The sequence below is a fragment of the Phalacrocorax carbo genome, chromosome 5, assembly GCF_963921805.1.
Source record: "Phalacrocorax carbo chromosome 5, bPhaCar2.1, whole genome shotgun sequence".
NCBI classification, from domain to species: Eukaryota; Metazoa; Chordata; class Aves; order Suliformes; family Phalacrocoracidae; genus Phalacrocorax; species Phalacrocorax carbo.
The window spans coordinates 66,305,836-66,326,861 of NC_087517.1; the positions used below are offsets into that span (position 1 = coordinate 66,305,836).

The window sequence follows — 21,026 nt, forward strand, 5'->3', positions numbered from 1 at the left end:
TGCATCCATTTCTGAGGAATTAAAACCAGCACAAAATCACCACAGTTTCTGACAGCTCTTGCAATTTCATTTTGTGTTGCAGAACTCCGCCTTCAGAAATACTTTGCTATGTCAAATATTACGTTTGTGATCTCGGTTTCCCTTTTGTCCTGACTGTCCCTCAATGACAAAGAAAAGCATGAAAATTGGTTACTAAATATAAATTGAGATGTTTAAAACACCTAGAGTTTGCATTTTTAAAATATTTTAAAAGGTTAAATACTTATTTTCTAGACAATGATTTGTGAGTCTGTCTCATGATTTTGGATTTTTTTTCCAGCGATTTCTTTGCATTTAAGGTTGCCTGTACTTGTATAGAAGAGAGTCTTGTACAACTGCTTTTTATGATCTGTGTTTTTGGTAGTCCCAACAGTATGAAGTACCTCCCAGCCTAGGCTAGTCTTCTACAGCCTAGACTCTGAGCAGCTAAACTTTCCACCTGAAAACCTAAGGAATGTCCATTCATCCATTCCTTTTCATTTTCTAAAGAAGAAAAAAGTATTTTAAAACATTGAAAAATATAAACCTATATAAAGTATCTTGTGGTAGAATTCAGATATAAATAAGCAATTTAAGTTCACTAAAGCATTGTGACAAATCTCTAAGTATTAAAAACAAGGAGAGAATTTAAGATTTAAGCAACAAATTAAACACAACATTCAGAAGGAAAAAAAAAGAAGAAATTTTAAAAAAAATTCATAAAATATGGTAACCCATCTCTCTCTTGTTTTCTCCAAGGGATTTCAGGGCTAAATCCATACGTGTTGTATTAAAAATTGACACTACAGCAAAACTGAACACCAGTATTCACCATCCTGACCGTACTTCCAATATTTGCAGCTGCTCACCAAAGCTCACTAGGAGGTGGACAGGTGACCACCCCACACTGAACTGCAGGGCTCGTGCCGCTCATCTGGCTTCCGTCCCAACACGGTATGATCCCAAGGGTATTTATGTAACTACAGCGTATGGATGAACACACCCTATACACACACTGCTGAATGCGTGCACCTACAGTAGGTGTGCATTCCCTGTTAGCATCTTTCTGATGTACCACCGCATAGTCTGTATCATAAACATCAAAGGAATATACTATGGAATAAGTCTCTTACACGTTATGTGACAGACACATAAGTATATCCTAGAAAGACTCAGCTCCCGTACGCGTGCATAGGAAGAAACAGAGCAGAGCATAGAAGCCAAATAGTAGGGCTGGCAGATGTGCCCTGTGTATTATAAACCAAAATCAATTACTGGGACAAACGGAAGTGTTTGAGTGGATTTTCACTTCTGCTGGAAACAGCAAATGTCACAGTAGGTAGAAGAGTAAAAAACTCGGGGAAATGGTCAAGGGAGCAGAAAGCTAAAATACTTACGTCATGAAGAGGGTATGCAGCTGAGTAGGTGCCATTATTCAGCAGTCTCTTAATCCCAAACTTTTTCTTCCCTTCTTCTGTTCCATACGGGCAACGTGTAAGAATATAATTAACCTGGGATTCAGACACAAGGATTTCAGACCTTTCCTGCTTTAAGGCCGTTTAATAGAAACCTTTAAAAGCTGTGCACTGTATATAATCTGCAGGAATAATACACAAACAGTGTTTCTTCAGAAAGCCCTACCCTGTATGAGACCAGAGCGCACGCTTGCCTTGCCAATGTCTAGAAGATCCATACCAACAAATACTATTCCAGATTTATAAGAAAGATGCAGAGCCATCTAGGTCTCCTCATATTTACCCACAGATATCACAGTTTATATACTCACTCCTTGCATGAATATTCCTACAGGACTGTGTAAATCCACATGTGAAAAGAAGTAGACAAATTCACATACGTACTATTCTGTTTCTCATGGACGGTGAGAAGAAAGTGTTCTCGTCATTAATGAGGTACAGCTCCTGCTTATCCTTGCTGAATGGGGCTGTGAAATAATCCGGCTCGGGGTGCATCACCTTGTCAGGAAGCCTGAGCGGGGCAAGCATACAGTCCAGGGGGTTCTCCACCGTTGAGGGAATGTCGTTTTCCTTGATGGGAACTTTTATGTTCAGCACTTCCGCATACGTGATCAGAACCTCCCATGGGGCATGGATCTTCACAAAATAAATCTTGCCATTTTCAGATTCCTGCCCCATAAAAGTTAAATCAGACATCAGATTAAACTGTGTTTTACTGCAAGATTTATGAGAAGTTACTATACAAAATTTGTTGCCTTTTACATATTTCTGAAAGCTTTTAAAAAAAAAGGGGGAGAATAGGGGGATTTTTTTATATATATGTATTTTATATTTTTAGGTGAAAAGCTTATTCGAGTGGTTGTTTGTTAATAAAGACAATCTTTGCACTATTAAAAGTTCCCAAAGGCTTTTCAAACTCCATTATATTTGCACACTGAGGCCCGAAAACTCTCATTAGACTCTGAGGGCATTGGAAACGCAAGGGTTTGCTGTGCAGGGCTGGCCACTTCGCAGCCCAGGCGTCCTGCAGACCACCCTGCTGGACTGCGAAGCTGTTCTCTTGCCCGGAGGGGGCAGCTTTCATCCAGCAGAGCGTAGGAGACTCCTCGCAAAAGGGAGTTACCAACCACAGCTCAGACCTGTTACAGCCTCACAGCTATGATAAGAAATAATCTTATCACAGGCCTCAGCCCACAGTATATATTCTTCTAGTCCTCCTCTGCATACACAGGAGAAAACAGCAATCCGAAGGTATTTTGAACATGTCGCTCAATGAATCCCTGTCTTTGGAGGTTACAGAGTCTAAACGTCAAGACTTATTTTGTCCCACTCGATCTCTGGCAGAAGAAAAAAAAGCATGCTGACTCATGAAGTTCTCAAGTTATTAAACAAAACAGAAAGACTGATCAAACATCCTCCAGTTGTTACACCAGAGTCCTTCCTCATCCTAATTACAACATCCAGTGGGCATATACTAATCTATTAGTATAGATTCCAAACATTCCAAGTTGTTAGGTGGGGTTAGATCTCGCTGTGATCATGCTTCTCATTTACATGGTTAAATGAAGCCACAGCTATTTTGGAACTGCTTTCTTTTTGTTATGAAACCAAAACCCATCACTTCCTCTTGAATTAGAATTATTTTCCGCAATTCTTATGAACCTATCTGGAAAAATAACTCAAACAGACCCATTAAGCTTGTTTCACTTGAATTAGTTGCACTCCACAGGAATCTGTTAGAAAAATCTATATTTATTCTCAAAGAAACAAAGTGGAATACATTAATTAGTAATTTGCAGGTCTATTTCTTTGCTCTTAATTTTTCTTTTTTTTTTCTTTTACCTTCTTATCTTCCGTTTCTAGTTCCAAACCAGCCTTTTGCAAATTGCTCTCAAATTCTTTTCTTCTTTCCTGAAGAGAAATAAACACACTTTATTAACTGATGAAGTTTGCAACTAACTGATCACTTACTGATGACTTCATGGAGTTTGACTCCTCCTAACTACCCTGCTGACAACCCCTCAATGCTATGTGACCTTTGTAAAAGAAAGCAGACCAACAGACAAAAACCAGCTGATGCATACCAGGCCACTTCCGAGCGAAGGCCTGCCTAGCATGGCAACACATCAGGAAACGCATTGGCTGGCAACAGGAAACCTATTTGTTAGGAATAGGATCATAAACTGTGCAGTCTTGTTAACCAGTGTCATGGTTTAACCCAGCAGGCAGCTAAAAACCATGCTGCCATTTGCACACGCTCCCCCACTCCAGCCAGTGGATGGGGGACACAATCGGGGAAAAAAAACCAAAAAAAGATTCATCGGTTGAGATAAAGACAGTTTAATAGGACAGAAAAGGAAGGGAAAATTAGTAACAGTAATAAAATAATATACAAAATCAGTGGTGCACAATGCAATTGCTCACCACCTGCCGACTGACACCCAGCCAGTCACTGGGCAGCGGCCCCTCAGCCAACTGACCCCAGTTTATGTCCTGGGCATGATGTCCTATGATATGGAATATCCCTTTGGCCAGCTGGGGTCAGCTGGCCTGGCCGTGCCCCCTCCCAGCTTCTGCATCTCCAGCCTCCTCTGTCAGCATGAGAAGCTGAAATGTCCTGACTTCGTGTAAGCGCTGCTCAGCAGCAGCAACTAAAACGTCAGTGTGTTATCAACGTGACTCTCATCCTAAATCCGAAACACAGCACTGGGAAGAAAATTAGCTCTATCCCGGCTGAATCCAGGACACCAGAGAAGTAAATGAAATCATGTCTTCAACATTTCTGACTCTTTGGAAGGGTGGTGTTTGTGGTGTATTATTTTTCAAGTTTAGCTATATTTCTAAGAGAATGTTAAAAACAGATGAAAAGAAAAATTCTGGAAGCACCCAGAAGGCTGATCGCTTATAGTAACATCTAGTTAGCAGTTTAACAAGCGTGCCTAATACAGATGTTCAGGTACTGATTACAGACAACTCAAACAGTATGCTTCACCAACAAGGTAATTGTAAACCTGGATAAGACTAACAAATCATCACATGTAAGCTTATGTGTGCTCAGCTTGCATAAAGTCAGCGTGGACTTCATGCAGAGATAAATAAACCTGCCTGTGGCAGTGCATGATGGCTGCACGACCTCTGTGAGTTTGAGACTCTCCTTGAACTCTCTGTTTTGCCAAGTAATTCCTAGGCGGCGTCTTTAGGTAAGAACATTTTCTTCCCCTTCTTCTCTGTAGACTACAATTTTTGCTCCTGTTGGGAGACTGAATTGAATTTCTTTTTAATTATATAAAATTTGCTGAAGAACTGCCAGAATAACTACAAGTTAAGCTAAATACTGAGTCCTAGTCTCTTTAGAATGCAGTAGCTAGACTACCAATTCATTTCTAGTTAAAATTTGCAATGCTGTGTGTGATGTTTTCTCTATTGAAAGTTCTTAAATGATGTTTTTGAAACACACTTAAAAAAAACCAAAACACCACAGTTTTCAGCCAATTTCCTTTTCCTGCAGGTCTGTGAGGAGCAGGCTGCCCTATTTGTATTTCAGTTTGCATAAACTACTCAGATAAACACATACAGACTGAAGAATAGCTTTAACGGTCCTCAAACCTATGTTAAAATATATTGATATATATTTTCCTGTGTTAGTGGCCTTGCATTTTTACCTGTCACATCTGATTTTGCCAAGTGTTATTAGATACTAAACACTGGCCTAGGTAAACTTGCAAATATGATAATTCCTGAGTTCTAGCACATGCTGGGGGCAAATGCAAATCCGTGCATTATTTTTTAACTCACGTATCCCACAAACCTGCCTACTTGCACCCATATAAACACAACCGTTCACTGACCAGCTGATCTGACAGAACAATTCAACTAAAAGGTGATTTATGATTACATTCAAAAGTGCTATATAAAAGCTGACATTCAAGCCTGGTATCCAAAGCTATGTTGCTGTGCTAAATTACGTTTTCCCCAAACAAAGCACGCGGGCGTGCATTCTTTCCCCAGCAAACACTGGAGGAGAGCCAAGTGAGTCAGCTCAGAGGGTTCTCTGCCACCAGACACCAGCCAGCTCCTCCTCCAGCTGTGCAGCTTAACAACAGACAGACCAAAGGGTCCATCCCCATCTTACTGACCTTTCCTTACTACACACTTAGTGTGATAAATTGCAGTGCTCTAATAGAAATTATGCTCTCTTTACCACCTTGCTCTCTTCCCATAAGCTACCTTCTCTGAAACCCATGAGAATGTACTGTACTTCCCAGTCACCTGAAACAACCACCTTTAAAAGGAAATCAATTTGCTGCAAAAATAAAACAATGCTCCCCCTTTTCTTGCCAAATAATGGATTTCTTCATGTCGGTGTCCAAGACTTAGAACAGAAAAAAATGTACCCTTGGACCCAGGGCTCTTTTGTTCTAATATGTACTTGTAAGAATTTTAAGCTTACTGTACCAAATGTAAAAAAGCTAGTCCTGGTGCATGTATTTGTGACTCCACTATAGATGCCACTCTGCAGCCAGAGGGAAGCAACATAAGTAATCACATTAGTGAAGTCCAGTAGTAGCGGGCTAATGTCCTTCCTCACATTGTTTCAGTAGAGTTCTTAAGCCCCTCCGAAGTACCTGTAAAAGACTGAAACCACATTTTCTGAGACCACTGTGGCCTATATAGGCAAGAGGCCAGTAGTGCACTCATGTCTCCAAACACTGCTGTGGATACCCCACATACTTGTACAGAGTATCTTTACCATCTACCATACGCTTAGCTGTAATGAACTGTCCTGATAAGAATAACAAAGCAAGATCCAAAGTCCAGAAGTACTAATATGCCCAACGCAGATGCAACACTGCATGATTACTTACCTAAAAAAGACAGACAACTGTTATTAACCTGTTTTTTCATTACAGGGTTGTTACTGCTAGTAATAACAATCAACAAACAGGAGATAAAATAATTTTAAGTTCACACCATACTATTCCTTCACCAAACTTCTCATCCTTGCTTTTCCCCTTCATTTAGGCAGGGAGCACCAAGCTTATAAAAGCTGTCTACATATGAGGATGCTCAGGCTCATTCTAACTGCAGTCACGGGCAGGACATGGGGAAATAAATATGGCCTTTCATCATTCAGAGAATCACAGAATCACAAAGTGGTAGGGGTTGGAAGGGACCTCCAGAGATCATCCCATCCAACCCCCTGCTTGAGCAGGCACAGCCAGAGCAGGGGCACAGGACCGCATCCAGGCAGGGTGTGAATGTCTCCAGGGAAGGGACCCCACACCCTCCCTGGGCAGCCTGTGCCACTGCTCGGGCACCCGCACAGGGAAGGGTTTTTTTCTCATATTGAGGTGGAACTTCATGTGTTCCAGCTTGTGCCCATTGTCCCTTGTCCTGTCCTTGGGCACCACTGAAAAGAGTCTAGATCCACTGTTCTGACACCCACCCTGTAGATATTTATAGGTATTGATGAAATCCTCCCTCAGTCTTCTTTTCTCCAGGCTGAACAATCCCAAGATTCTCAGCCTTTCCTCACAAGGGAGATGCTCCAGTCCCCTGACCATCTTGGTAGCTCTCTGCTGGACTTGCTCAAGCAGTTCCATGTCCTTCTTAAACTGGGGGGCCCAAAACTGGACACAGCACTCCAGATGTGGTCTCACTAGGGCAGAGCAGAGGGGGAGGATAACCTCCCATGACCTGCTGCCCACACTCCTTTTAATGCAGCCCAGGATACCGTTGGCCTTCTTGGCCACAAGGGCACAGCGCTGGCACAGGGTCACCTTGCTGCCCACCAACACTCCCAGGTCCTTCGCAGCAGAGCCACTTCCCAGTAGTTCAGCCCCCAGCCTGTACTGGTGCACGGGGTTGTTCCTCCCCAGGGGCAGGACCTTGCACTTGCTGAATTTCATGAGGTTTCCCTTGGCCCAGCCCTCCAGCCTGTCCAGGTCTCGCTGGGTGGCAGCCACAGCCTTTAGGCCTTTAGGAACAATGACATGCTATTGTAAGACATATACAAGAACTCTGCTCTTAGCTGTACCCTGAGAAAACACAATTCACTTCACAGGATAGATGGGCTGAGGCCAGGCTCAGGCTGCTCATGCAGCTCCTTGGCAAGAACATTTCAGGTGAGACAAGGCCCATTTAGAAAAGGCCCCTTGTCCTGCCATCCACCTGCAGCCATGACAGCAGGGGGCTGGCAAGACGGATGAGATAAGTGTCCCCACTGCAGCGCTGCAGGGACTGCCTGTGTGGCTTGGGAGGGTGCTCCGTGTGCCCTCTAAAAGCGCGGGAGATGCCAAACACCTTCTTTCCACAAGTACCAGCCAGGCTGCTGTAAAGCAGCATGGGGAGGTACCCAGCTTGGACCAAGCAGTTCTCAGCTGCTCCTGCAGAGCTGGGGACACAGCTTCTCACAGTCAGCAGCCTAAGAGGGTGCAGCAGGAGCAGCAAGCATCTGATTTTTTGCTGCCCCTGGTTCCCTAACTTTGGGCTATCTGGTGCCTGTGAGAAAGCAGAAGTTTCTGTCTGAGATGATGAAAAGTGATGAAGGACTAGATAAAACTTCTTTCTGTACCTCTGTGCCCCACTGGGGCAATGGGGACTTTGCTTCCAGTAAACACAGGAACAAGTTGCTTTGTAGAGAGATTCCAGAGTCCTAATGCTCTGGAGTTTCTTGTAAAGAAATACAGTCATGGACAACAAAGATCACGTCCTGGTCATACATTAGTAATTTTTTACATACTTTCAAAATTTATATTTATTTTCCCATGTTCACATGCATTTTATATATGGGTAAAATATTTACACTTACCTGCTAGAGGCTTTGAGGAAAAATATAAAGTATTGTCTCACAAAACTTTAATCCTAATTTTTGTTTAGAAAGACTTAGTGGTAAGGATTTATTCATGCAGCTTACAGAAGGCAAGTTCAAAACAGAGTTTAAGCAGAAAAGTTCCCGGGGAATATCAAAGACGTTAACGCATTTATTCTTCACAAAGTTAAAGGAGAAAATGAACAGACCATCTCTTACATCTGTATCAGGGCCATGTTGAAACACACAAAGACGTTATTCACCCCTTTCTTAGAAATGCGCAATAAAGCTGTTTCCTTGAGACAAGGAAACAAAACCATTTGTCACAACTGTTATTCTCTTCCCATGAACATTTCTATTCTTAGCTGTTACATTTTGCTGTATCATTGTACTACAGTAGAAGAAATTAACATTTCTTTCCTGTGACAACTGTACAATAGCAAGTACAGTATGTCAGACAAATTCCAAAGGCTGCAGTGCATCGCTATTTTATTCTTGTTCCCACAAAGACAACAGCACGGTACTTCTACGCTAACAAGTCTGCCTTAATTTATGGGCATCTTCATTGTATAGAAGTCTATGCTGGACATAAATACAGGGCAAAATTATTTTTCTTAGCAGACTCCCCAAGAACTGTGTAAAAACCTCACAAGCCATAACACTGATATCTTCACGCCCATCTGTTCTGCAACCGCAGAGCTGACCTACAGGGCCACAAACCAAACGCTTTCTTCCAGGGGGCCAGAAACTCTTTGCAAGGAACAGACATATACAGAATGATAGCCCACAAAACTTAATGCGCGTGTTCCAGCCTTTTGCAAGACAGAGATGTTTCTTCCTAACTAAGCTCTTTTTTTACCTCAAAGAGGGTCTTCAATATTAGCTACTAGCTCTTGGGTTGTTCCCCATGTGAATCCTTAGTCAATAATGACACCCATGTACATGGCGTCTGGTCTGGCAAAGATTCCTGCTCCCCCCAACAACCTATAAAGCCATGAGAAGGAAACGGCTGCACACAGCTTGAATGAGTGACTAGACCCAGCATCTGGCTCGTTTTCCTTCCCACTTGAAACATTACCTAAATAGTCTCCATTTCTTTCCTCATGTTATTTGAGTATGAGTAATGGAAAAGTTTATTTTAAGAGCAGCTTTCACATATTTTGCGTGGATATCTTTCTTCTCTCTACACTGACTGGTCTCTTCCTTCTTTTTTGAATGCATTTTGCTTTATGGGAGAAGAAGAAACCTAGCTAGGATCACAGCCTGACACAGAGTCAGTGTGGGTCTGAAAAAGTATGCCTTTATATAAACTTATGGTACCATAGCGATAATATAACCCTGGTTTTCCAAGCAAATCTCCGGATCTTGGCTAGCTGAGGAAAGCAGACTGTGAGATGCTTAAGCTGGGAAAAGCATCAGAGATGTTGACAGAGATTCTAGCTTTTTTCTAAGATAACAAGAATATGATGCAGAAGCTGTGTTGCACACTGGGTCATGCTTGCATATAGGCAGCATAAGTCTTGAATGAAAACAGCACTTCCTTCAGAGATGTGAGCAGCAAGCAATTTTTTAAACAGCCCAATTGGGCAGTTTTTGTTCAAAGGAAATTATAATTTTTAATTATGAAACACTTTAATATGACAAAATATAGATGAGAAGTGTTCTTTACTTCACAGACCTTTAGTTTTGATCATAATTTTGTCATAAGCCTCTGGATAATTAGTTTTCTTCAAGAAGCCTTATTTTTCAAAATGATGTGATTACATGAGAATGAAGTAATTTTTGCCTTTTTTTTGTTTATTTGTTTTGTTTTGGTTTTTTTAAGAACAAACTTTGGAGACCTGTATTGGAAAGACAAGTTTGTAAACTAGTCTGAGCCTCTTTCTGAGCCTCTCCTGGCTCAGAAAAACAGCAGCAAATAAAAAGAAAACAAAATAATTAAAATCCCTGCAATTATTAGGTTTTTAAATGTTATGTTTGTATAGAATTTACTGTTCATCTTGACTGCGTTTCATAGCACTGGATTTTTTAAATACCTTGGATTTATATTAGTCAAGTTAGACCTCAAGTGTCAGTGTGAGCAAGTAACAAATCATGTCATTTACCGATTCCATCTGACCTACTGCTACCATTCAGGCAACCGGGGCCTGCTGGGAAGTTCAGGGATGATCAGTGACCACCATTTTGGAGAAAGCCTGTACTTGAGTATTGCTGAATGCAGCTAAATCCAGTTGGCAGCTGGTCACAAGCAGGGTTCCCCAGGCCTCAGTCTTGGGGCCAGTCTCATTTATTATCTTTATCAATGATCTGGATGAGGGGATTGAGTGTGCCCTCAGTAAGTTTGCAGACAACACCAAGTTGGGTGGGAGTTTTGATCTGATTGAGGGCAGGAAGGCTCTGCAGAGGCACCTGGACAGGCTGGATCAATGGGCCGAGGGCAACTGTATGAGGTTTAACAAGGCCAAGTGCCGGGTCCTGCACTTGGGACACAACCACCCCAGGCAACGCTCCAGGCCTGGGGCAGAGTGGCCGGAAAGCTGCCCTGCAGAAAAGGCCCTGGGGTTGCTGGTCAACAGCCGGCTGAACATGAGCCAGCAGTGCCCAGGTGGCCAAGAAAGCCAACAGCATCCAGGCTTGTATCCACAACAGTGATTGTGCCCCTCTGCTCGGCACTGGTGAGGCCGCACGTCGAATCCTGTGTTCAGTTTTGGGCCCCTCAGGACAAGAGGACCTTGAGGTGCTGGACCGTGTCCAGAGAAGGGCAATGGAGCTGGTGAAGGGTCTGGAGAGCAGGTGTTATGAGGAGAGGTTGAGGGAGATGGGGGTGTTCAGCCTGGAGAAGAGGAGGCTGACGGGAGACCTTATCGCTCTCTACAACTACCTGAAAGGAGGCTGTAGCAAGGTAAGGGGTTGGTCTCTTCTCCCAGGTCACTAGCAACAGGATGAGAGGAAACGGCCTCAAGCTGCATCAGGGGAAGTTTAGATTGGATGTTAGGAAACATTTCTTTACTGAAGAGTGGTCAGGCATTGGAACCGGCTGCCTAGAGAGGTGGCGGAGTCGCCATCCCTGGGGGTACTTAAAACACGCGTAGATGTGGGACTTCAGGGCATGGTTTAGGAGACAGGGTAGTGTTGTGTTGATGGTTGGACTTGATGATCCCAGAGGTCTTTTCCAACCTTAATGTTTCTATGATTCATGCTCTGTTACACAGGAGGTCTCTTATCAAAGCCACTGTAAATATTCTTCTAGAAGAATGAAAACATATATGTAGAGAGCGAGTCAAGCAGGGGGAAGAGCTCAAAGAGGAGCTTTGTGTTTGTTTTTTTTTTTAATACTCTGAGCAAAATAAAGTCTTAAAAGTCTTCAAAGGAAAATTGCATGGATTCTTGGATCTCTAACTGAAGTCAAAGGACTGGCAAGAAAAAAGTTATTGTTACGTCTCATTTGGATAATGCTTTGCTTATTTAGAAGAAACCTCCTTCATTTAATTAGTTACAGATACAGTTTCACCAGAGCCACAGCTAACTGGAAGACTTAAATGAAGAAAGCAAAATTATTTGTATTATTTCCACTGATTTTGTAATATATTGACCAGCCTAAATAATGGGACAGCTATCAATTCAGTAAATAAAGCCCCCCAAAGAGCTAATAAAATTGGGTCCCAATGCACAACAGTAAATTACACAAAAATTTCAGTACATGGAACGGCTTTTTACACAATCATCAGATTTTTAGCTAAGTCCGATTCCAGCTGAGTGTAGTGACCTGAAAGGCTCAGTAACTGATATTCAGGTTATAACAGGTAAGAATTAAGAGGACCTCAAAAAGACAAACTTACCAACTTTTTTTCCCATTCCTTATTAAGATCATCCACATAGGAGAGAACAAAATCAATTCTCCTGACACCGTCCCTGAAGAAAATAGAATCTTTGCTTTGATGTCTTTTATCAATCTGTGGAAGATATAGGCATATGATTAAAAAAAACCAGGTATTGCTGTTGCTCTAAAACATAACAGAAGACCAAGAAGTTTCCCCAAATCACCCCAATTCCTCAGTTTCTTCATAGCTGAAGATATACTTGGGCAAGTTTTAACAAGGGCTAAATCCAGTTAAAATTACTTAAAAATTAAATGCTTATATCCACAAACAGACATGTAAATAACCGGCATATGAAGAATGCATCTATGTTAGTGTTGCAGTACTTGTGAACAATGCTACCATTTATTCTTTCAGAATCTTTACAGTGTGTCATAAATGATCAAGGCAAGTGTTATTTTGCAGCATGATTGTTTTCTGCAGTTAGTCAGAATGCCCCTCTACACAAAAGCCAGCTGGGGCACAATTCATTGACTTGAAGCAGGTAACAGAAAGTAAATTCCATGCATTTTCTTCTATGTAACAAGATTCACCAAACCAACCACCATGGAGAAGTATGTCCCATGTATGAAAACAGCACATGAACAATACTCAATTTTGAACTGTAGCCCCTGTATTTACTTTCTTGGGGAAGGAAGGGGGGCAGTCTAATAAAATGTATCAATGCAACAGGGTAATTAGTGTTCCAATTGATCTATTAAAGGTCTTATTTTCATTTATCAGCATGCCAGAATGTCATAATATCAACATCCATCTTTTTCACTGTACAGGCTACAGCACTTAATGTTAAGCAAACAAAGACTATTACTTCACTCTCCTAGACAACTTAACATAACATTAGGTAATGTTATTTATTATCGTATCAGTACTCAGCCATACCAAATTGTTTACAAACTAGAGGTTCATAGAGCAAAGTGCTCTCCACAGAAGCTAAATTTAACTCCATGCTAAGGAAGGTTGTCGGTGTTTTTTTTTAACCACACCCATCAGCAAAAGTGTGTTTCTGTAGGACCAAATTGGGGTTTCATTTTATTAAAGTAGGAACAAGAAATAATTTAGAGGATTATGTCCTGTCTTCTCTCTCTTAAACTACGCAATGATGCATGTGAAAAATTTCACTGAGAAAACAGAACATTTGTAACAGTGAACCTTGCTCCCAGTTAACAAAAGGCATCACACAGTGAAGCATGTTATTACTGCAGCCATCCAAGCCACTTGCAATACCATTCATCACTGTTTTACCCTGAGACGTCGCTTCAGGAACAGATTATATCTCCTTCCACTCTGCCGGAATAACGAACAAGTAGTTAGCAAGCCCACTGTTCCTCTCCAAGACCCAAACCAACTGCTTCAAGCAGACAACCCCAACTAAAGTTACCAAGAAATTCATGTCCTTAAAAAAGTCAGGAAGAGCCTCCAAGTATTAGAAAAACACAAGCACCCACCAACATTATGACTATAATGCCTTTTTTATTAAAGGCAAAGCTGTGCTGGCATCCATTCTGATAATGGACTCGGGTGGTTTAAAATATCGCTCCTGTAATGCAATTGCCATCATTTGGATGCTTAAGCAGATTTAAAAAAAGAACAATAAGAAAGTTTCTTTGAATGCAATGCAAAGGTAACAAAACAAGGACTGGCTAATGAATAGTGCATGCGTGTTTCTGTTATGCTCATGTTGCATTGGACCCACTGCAAAAAAATCCCAAAAGGATCCCTATTGCTGTGTAGTGTTGCGCAACTTCATGCATCTTCACAAGATGCTCTGGTAACTGCTGAAACCAGACAGGTGCCTACTTGGGCCATCCATGCATTACAGAGAATCCCTATACTTCTGAAGCTATCCTACCCTTTGGGGAGCTACAAAACACTGCATTGCAGATCAAAGTAACACAAAAGCGCTAAAAGAAATTATTTCCTGGAAATGCTGCAATCATAGAATGGTTTGTGTTCGACGGGACCTTAAAGTTCATCTCGTTCCAACCCCCCTGCCACGGACAGGGACATCTTCCGCTAGACCATGTTGCTCAAAGCCCCATCCAATCTGGTTTTGAACACTTCCAGGGACAGGGAATCTACAACTTTTCAGGCAACCTGTTCCAGTGCCTCACCACCGTCACAGTGAAGAAATCCTCTCTTTGCCTTCCACCATTGGCAGTTCTGTTTTTTGGGTTTTTTTTTTGTTGTTGTTGTTTTTCTTCTTGAGAAATATTTACAGCAGATCAGTTAAACTACATTGTAAGATTGAAATCCAGACAGTTACCTCAGAAAATGCTTTTGCTTCCAAATGCAGTGCATAATCATGCAAGACTGGAGGCTCACAAAAATCATGGAACCCAACAGAAGAAAAGAAATGCTATTTTTCTATTCTATTTTTTGCTTACAGGTTGGGGTTTTTTTGTAAATATAATTGTGACTACAAGCAAACTGCAACAGTTTAGATATTAATTTGATGAAATTAACACAGTGCATAGAACCACACCAACATCTATATAGCATCAACAGTACTGTAATTATTCAGCATTACTGTAAGTGAACCTCAAAGTGCATTTAACAACTTACTACGCTGGGAATTGGCCTAAAAACAGACCACCCCAACCCCCAACTTAATAAGACAGAGATTGTGCGAGCACAGACATTGTCCTAGTCAACTAAAAAAATCCATACACACAAAGAAAAAAAAAAGATCAATAAATAATATTTACTTCACAAAAAGCTCCTGCCAAAGGAGTGTCCCAAATTCTTTGGGTGGCATAGTTATCATTAGATTATGCCACACAATTGATGTAATACTTTATCCTTAGTGCCATCAAAGTTTGCTCATTTTCTAAGATTTATCAGAATCCTGGTCAGTCATTAAAGGCCCGACTATCAATTTAAGAAGACTGGATCATTGTTGGATCTGCTTTGAGAAGGGGAATACTTATCACTTTCCCCGCCTTCTGTACATGGGATTATTCGTCATGGATAGTGAGAGGCCTACTTATTAAACCCATAAATTATTCCTTTCCATTCTGCTGCATTTGGATTTCACAAAAAGAACAAGATCAGTCTTGCATATTCATGGAATTCTGTGCAGACATGTGCACTTGCAGGTCTAAAATGTATAAAATGATAGTAATTTGCACCGGTTGCATCAGTGAATCATAAAACATTATGGAATAGTATATCTTATTTCTTAACAGTTCTTTCCAGAACTACATTCAAATTAATTGATCTTAGACAACGTGCAGTTATTAAATGAAGTTACACCTCATCAGAGCAGATTTTCTGTGACATGTACCTTCCGGAATACAAGTAGCACAATTAAAACTTCCCAACGCAGCACAGCAGAAGCTTTTGAATAATTGAATAATACCCAATGAGGGATTACAGAAGAGATGGAACCCCGAGGTGTACGGTGAAAACTCAAGAGGCAACAACCACAAGTTGCAACAAGGGAAATTCCTACTGGATGAGAGGGTGTGGTTGAGCAGGAACGGGTACAACAGGTTGCCCAGAGAGACTGCGCAATCACCATCCTCAGAGATCACACAGCTCAACCCCAGCAAAGCCATGACTGAGCAACCCGATCTAAGTTTGAAGTCAGCCTTGCCTTGACTAGGAGGCTGGCCAAGGAGACCTCTAGAGGTCCCTTCCAATCCAAGTCACTCTATGACTCTATGAAATGGTGTTATTGCAAGCGTTCAGCATTTGCCAGTGCTTCCAAAAAGTTGAATAAATCCATCAGCTACAAAGCAAGTTTACAAAAACTACTTGTTTGAAAACAAATGCTGCCCTCCTCCTCTAGTAAATTTCCAGTTTTAATAGTCTAATTATCTCTATAAGAACTAAGCAACTTCATAGCCTGTGGACAAATATGCTCATTAAACACTGTAGTGGTCTATCATGAAGAGCTAAATTTTCTTTTCAGCTGGCTACATAAGTGGAAACTTACTGGATTCATACAGAATTATATTAATATTTCTAATTACCACATAACCGGTAACTTCCGTCTAGATATCCAGTGGAGGTCAGGGTACAGGACTGTGTTCAACCAAACAACCCTTCAAGTACCTCAACTTGCAGTCCTCACATTAGACACTAACTAAAGCCCTGCCATAGGAAATCCTGACTCAAATAGGGCAGGTTACAGGAACGACCAAGATGTCAGTATGGAAATAAACAAAGCACAGCTCAATACAACGTGAGGCTGTAACACCCCACGTTCAGTTCTGCCCGAACTGGTTTGGTAAAGCATGTAAACGCTGGCTGGTGGTTGCACGCTCCATTCAAATCCATCAAAACCCTCCCTCACTGCTCAATACTTGATGAGGCGGCCTCGGCCACCTCGCTCCCACGGGTGGCTCAGATACCCTCCTCCAGGGCCAAAGCAAATAAGCCAGTCACCGCGAACAGGAGCAGGGAAAGAGAGCTGCTGGATGTGGCATCAACCGCTAAACACGGTAACAGGAAAGTGCTTCAGAGAAACGACTCTGGATTGAAGCTGAAGAGACTGCGGTAAACGTTTCCGTGGCCCTGCTCACCCACCGAAGCACACCAAGAGCTGACCTTGGTCAGTACGATCAGCGAGCCCTCAGTGGTCTAACAATATCACAGTATCTGAAAAGCAAATATATTTTGCAGATTATACCTGAATGATTTAATCGTGTATATTTTCACAGGACTCAGAGGGATTTATATTCCTGGTCATCCACCTAACAGGAAATTTATGTCCTTACAGGCCCCTTAGCACATCTCTCTCCTTGGAGGCAACCGCGCTTTCTCAAATACACATTGCTGCTAAATATCCCAGCCCTCTCCACATCTGTACTTCAAAGACAGAGGAGCTTGGCTTAAAGCAATACTTTTCAGATTAATATTCAGTCGGAAACCTGCAAGTTTTAGGGGCCCACATTCAACTCCCCAGAGTTTAAGGTTTCACAAGTGTCCAGCCTCGCAGAGTTGGGATTGTGGGTTCAGACCTCTGCGTCCTTCACCTTCTGCTTTTCATATCTCGAAGTGGGAAGATGGCTTAGAGCAGCAATTTAAGTAACAAAGCGGTAACCAACGCTAATCTGCGATGGAGGAACCCAATACATTAGCTTTATTAGCATTATAGCATAGTGAAGCATAGCTTAGCTCTGGCTATGATTTAACCGCTATCCTGAGAAGTTACATCAGTAACATGATCCCCACCAGCACATCCAGAAGTTATATTAACAGAGTCCTACATTAACAGACAAGAAAACTGCCTGAAATTACAAAATAACAGTGATTTGCAACATTTTGCTTGCTTACCAGATACCATCTACAAGCCAAATATTTATTTACTGCATACCTTTGATAATCATACAGGCAAATTAGTTTTTATCACAGACAATATAACAGACCAAAATAACTATATTACAAAGCAATTGGTAAATTTATGAATTAACAATCCCCTGCAGGAAAATGTTCAGAATGCAGAAATGGACAAAAATATTAGGGTTTGAAAGCTGAATCAAAATACAAGAAAAGCCTCCGTAACTGCAAGGGTAGGAAACATTCAGTGGCTTAAAAACAAAATTATGACTCTTACTTAGATCCCCAGTTCACACAGAACATTTATACACCCGTCTTTTGACAGAATTAAACATGCTTACAGCTACAGGAGAAACATGCTGATTAAAGTGCTGCTGTGCTAAATATAACCATTCAACAAAATTTATTTCCACAAGCAAAAAGCTCCTGGAAATGCATTTCCACAACATATGAAAATATACAGGCACTCTCTGCTGCAAATGAAAAAGGCAAAATCCTGGTTTATGCACAGTGAACTCAGTTCCCATTATACCAGAGATCCCCTTAGCATGAAGTTCTCTTCAATATTCTTCCCTGGAGGAATCCATGCAACTGAAGTGCTTACCCACTTCAAAGTAGTGTGTTAACAACATTCTTAACACCACACATCCCGATTTCCAGTTATGCTTCATGCTGGCTACAAAGCTGCACATGAAACTACAACCTTTCCCATTCAAAGAAACACAAAACCCCAGGTATTCCTTGCAAGCTACTTTTTGCACTCTTACCACGCTTGTGTTTCAGTTTTGAACCCTGTTAAAGTCTGAAAGCTTGAAAACATGCATTTCAAAGCAGTTTAAGACACCAAGATGTTTGCACTAAAATTTAAATGCGCAGAAAAAGCCTCTCTGGATAAAAGAACACATTAAACAAGCACAGAACAAAGAAAAATAAAAAAATATACTAAGAGAGCTTATGTGTTAATGTAAGACACCAGAGCCCAATGTAAGCAAGCAGACAATTTTGATACATCTCAGCATGTACTTCTTCAGTTATCTTAAACGAGATTTTGTAATTTTTTTCTCCATAGAAGAATAAGTTATTTTACGTTTTCTGATATATTTGACAATTACCACCATTATCTTGCCTGTGAATTTCAGCAAGAGGAAATTTTGAGCTTTTCCTTATTACTTACTACAATAAGAAAAAAAAAAAGGCAACACATTTCAAATGGTGTCAGTGTTTGCTTCTTGCTCTTTAAAACATTTTCAAGTATCATGCTGACTCAGGGAGCCCTCCAGATTATTATGATAAAAAGGGATCCCACATTTGTTAATAACACCATAGTCAGAATATGTCCTATAGCCCATCAAACCAAAACAATGATAAAAAAGCAAACTTTCCAGTTTACTCCACCAACACTTAACTTTTCAATTTTATCTATTATCCTTTCGATTTGCTTGATTTTATCAATTAAGCCATCACTAGCAATAAACTCAAAAACCACATTCATTTTTATATGCTAGAAAAAAAAACCAATTCGTTTTGGAAGGATGGCTTCCTTGAAACTGGAAAATTTTCTGGTGAGGGACCCCCTTGGCACACGGTAATAGAAGACGCCACACAAATTCATGCAAGGAAGCATGAATATCGCTTACTGCTTACCACATGATGTTCAGGGATGAGTAAAGTAGTCTCAGTGCTGTTTAGGCCCTGCCAGTGGCATCACGGGAAAAACAATGTTATTAGCGATGATGCAAAGGATGCTTTAAAATAAAAGGCTATTTCAGAAAAAGTGGTATAGTTTCTGGTTTAAGCTGCTGAAAAGCTGTTCTGAGTGATAGTTGGATTTTCAGCCTAGATACTCAAAGTTTAAACAAACCTTTACTTCCCCAGATGAACTGGGTCTCTATCCTACACCACCGCCTTTTACATGGCCCAAACTCGTTTTTAAATATTAATAACTTTTAATAAAAGCCATACAGTACTCCTCCGCACTTCCATTATAACAAATGAGGTCTAAACAACTTGGCACAGATTTCTGTTTACAAGCTGATAAAGAACAACTTTTAACAACACTTTTTATTATTTTAATATCAAAGAGAGAAAATGTACATAGCACAGACGGCTGCACTTGCATTCAGAACAAACGTGACAGCCTTTACTATTTTTTTCAGGACAAACTGGAATTACTCCACGTGAACCGAAGGAAGACAAACGCGAGGAGACAAATCATTAATCTCAGTGTAGACGAGGCAAATTGGTATCAGTAATTGTAGTTGTTCCGCTTAATGGGACTAGTCATGGCTTCCCAGCTTCCAGTTCTGATCCCCTGCCTGGCGAGGCCCTACCTTGATTTTAATTGTACAGTATCTGGGTGCTCATTATTTTCCTGTATGTGAGCCTGGAGGGTGCTGCAATGTCGTCTGGCCACACTCCACTCAGGGATGACAGAAATACCAACAGCAGAGGACTCTGCAGAGCACAGCCATCTTACAAAGACATCTTCATAAGCCATCTGGGGTACTGACCCACAACTGTGTGATTGCATAAGCAAGGGGTTTTGAGATCAGGCTTTGCTACCAGTATGAATAACGGTTTACAGTACCGAATTCTGTTAGTCAATAATTTCTCATACTGTTCTTTTGTTTTCCTTCTGAAAACAAATCCTAGACAGGTTTAAACTCTGCAAGCAAATAGTGTAAGCGCCTTATGAAAATGTGACAGTTCTCTATGGCATTAAATTAACTTTGAACAGAACCAGAATACTAACTTCATTTCATTATTGTATCACCATTTATTTGTTTAGAGTTGTAATACTTCAAAAAGTGTATTTCTCAAAATCCCATTTTCATAAAGTACTGTCTATGATTCTTGAAATTAGAAATTAATATTTTTTGCTTTTATTACAATTTCACTTGACAGAAACCCCACAGGCCCATTCCCATAATTCTGTGAAAAAACCACATTATTTTTCTTCTTGTTTACATTGCAAGTAATATCTACACACATCTGTACATCCTTTCTTAATGATGCCATCTAGGTATTTGCTTATCTAATAAGATACAAATGTCTTTTTCAGAATTCCGACACAGAAGGATCAGTCTGCTTTTTTGCCAAGGAATCCCCATGAGAAACAGCGCAAATATAAATAGCTGCACAGTGCTCTTCCCCTAAGATAGCCTGAACTGGGTTTAGAGGTCTAATCCTCACAACACTGATGCTACAGGAAAAACTGCGCTATTTGTAGAGAAATAAGGGCTGAGATGCTTAAGCAGAAAGTTTTTCTCCAATTATACACTGAAAACATCTGCCATGTAAAGTACGGTAGAAATCTGACAACAGTAAGAGCGCAGCCTTGCTTTGCGTTGCTGCCCTACGGCTCCTGACCTCTCCACTGCACACCTGCCCTCCCCGTCCAAGCTGGTCCCCTTCCATCTTCTTTTCTTCCACCTCTCCGTCCTGTGCTCCTCCCACCTCCTCCACGACTAGGTGTAAATACGGGTTTTAGCTACCCACTGGCCCTCATATGCTGCCCACACTGCCTCACTCTGAGACAAATCTTAATGCATTTAGGGAAAC

General features: G+C 41.1%; 1 protein-coding gene across 4 annotated transcripts in view; it reads right to left on the minus strand.

Moving 5' to 3' along the window:
* Window positions 1-21,026, minus strand: part of ANO5 (anoctamin 5) — a 63,752-nt gene that overhangs the window by 22,977 nt on the left and 19,749 nt on the right. For 2 of the 4 annotated variants that reach the window (XM_064452856.1, XM_064452855.1), the window contains 5 exons: window positions 19,110-19,157; window positions 12,144-12,257; window positions 3,336-3,404; window positions 1,878-2,162; window positions 1,416-1,529 (listed from right to left, as the gene is read on the minus strand). In XM_064452856.1, coding sequence (XP_064308926.1) covers window positions 1,416-1,529; window positions 1,878-2,162; window positions 3,336-3,404; window positions 12,144-12,257; window positions 19,110-19,157 — 630 coding nt within the window. The remainder of the gene's footprint in view (window positions 1-1,415; window positions 1,530-1,877; window positions 2,163-3,335; window positions 3,405-12,143; window positions 12,258-19,109; window positions 19,158-21,026) is intronic. The other 2 variants (XM_064452857.1, XM_064452858.1) reach the window with 1 other exon arrangement.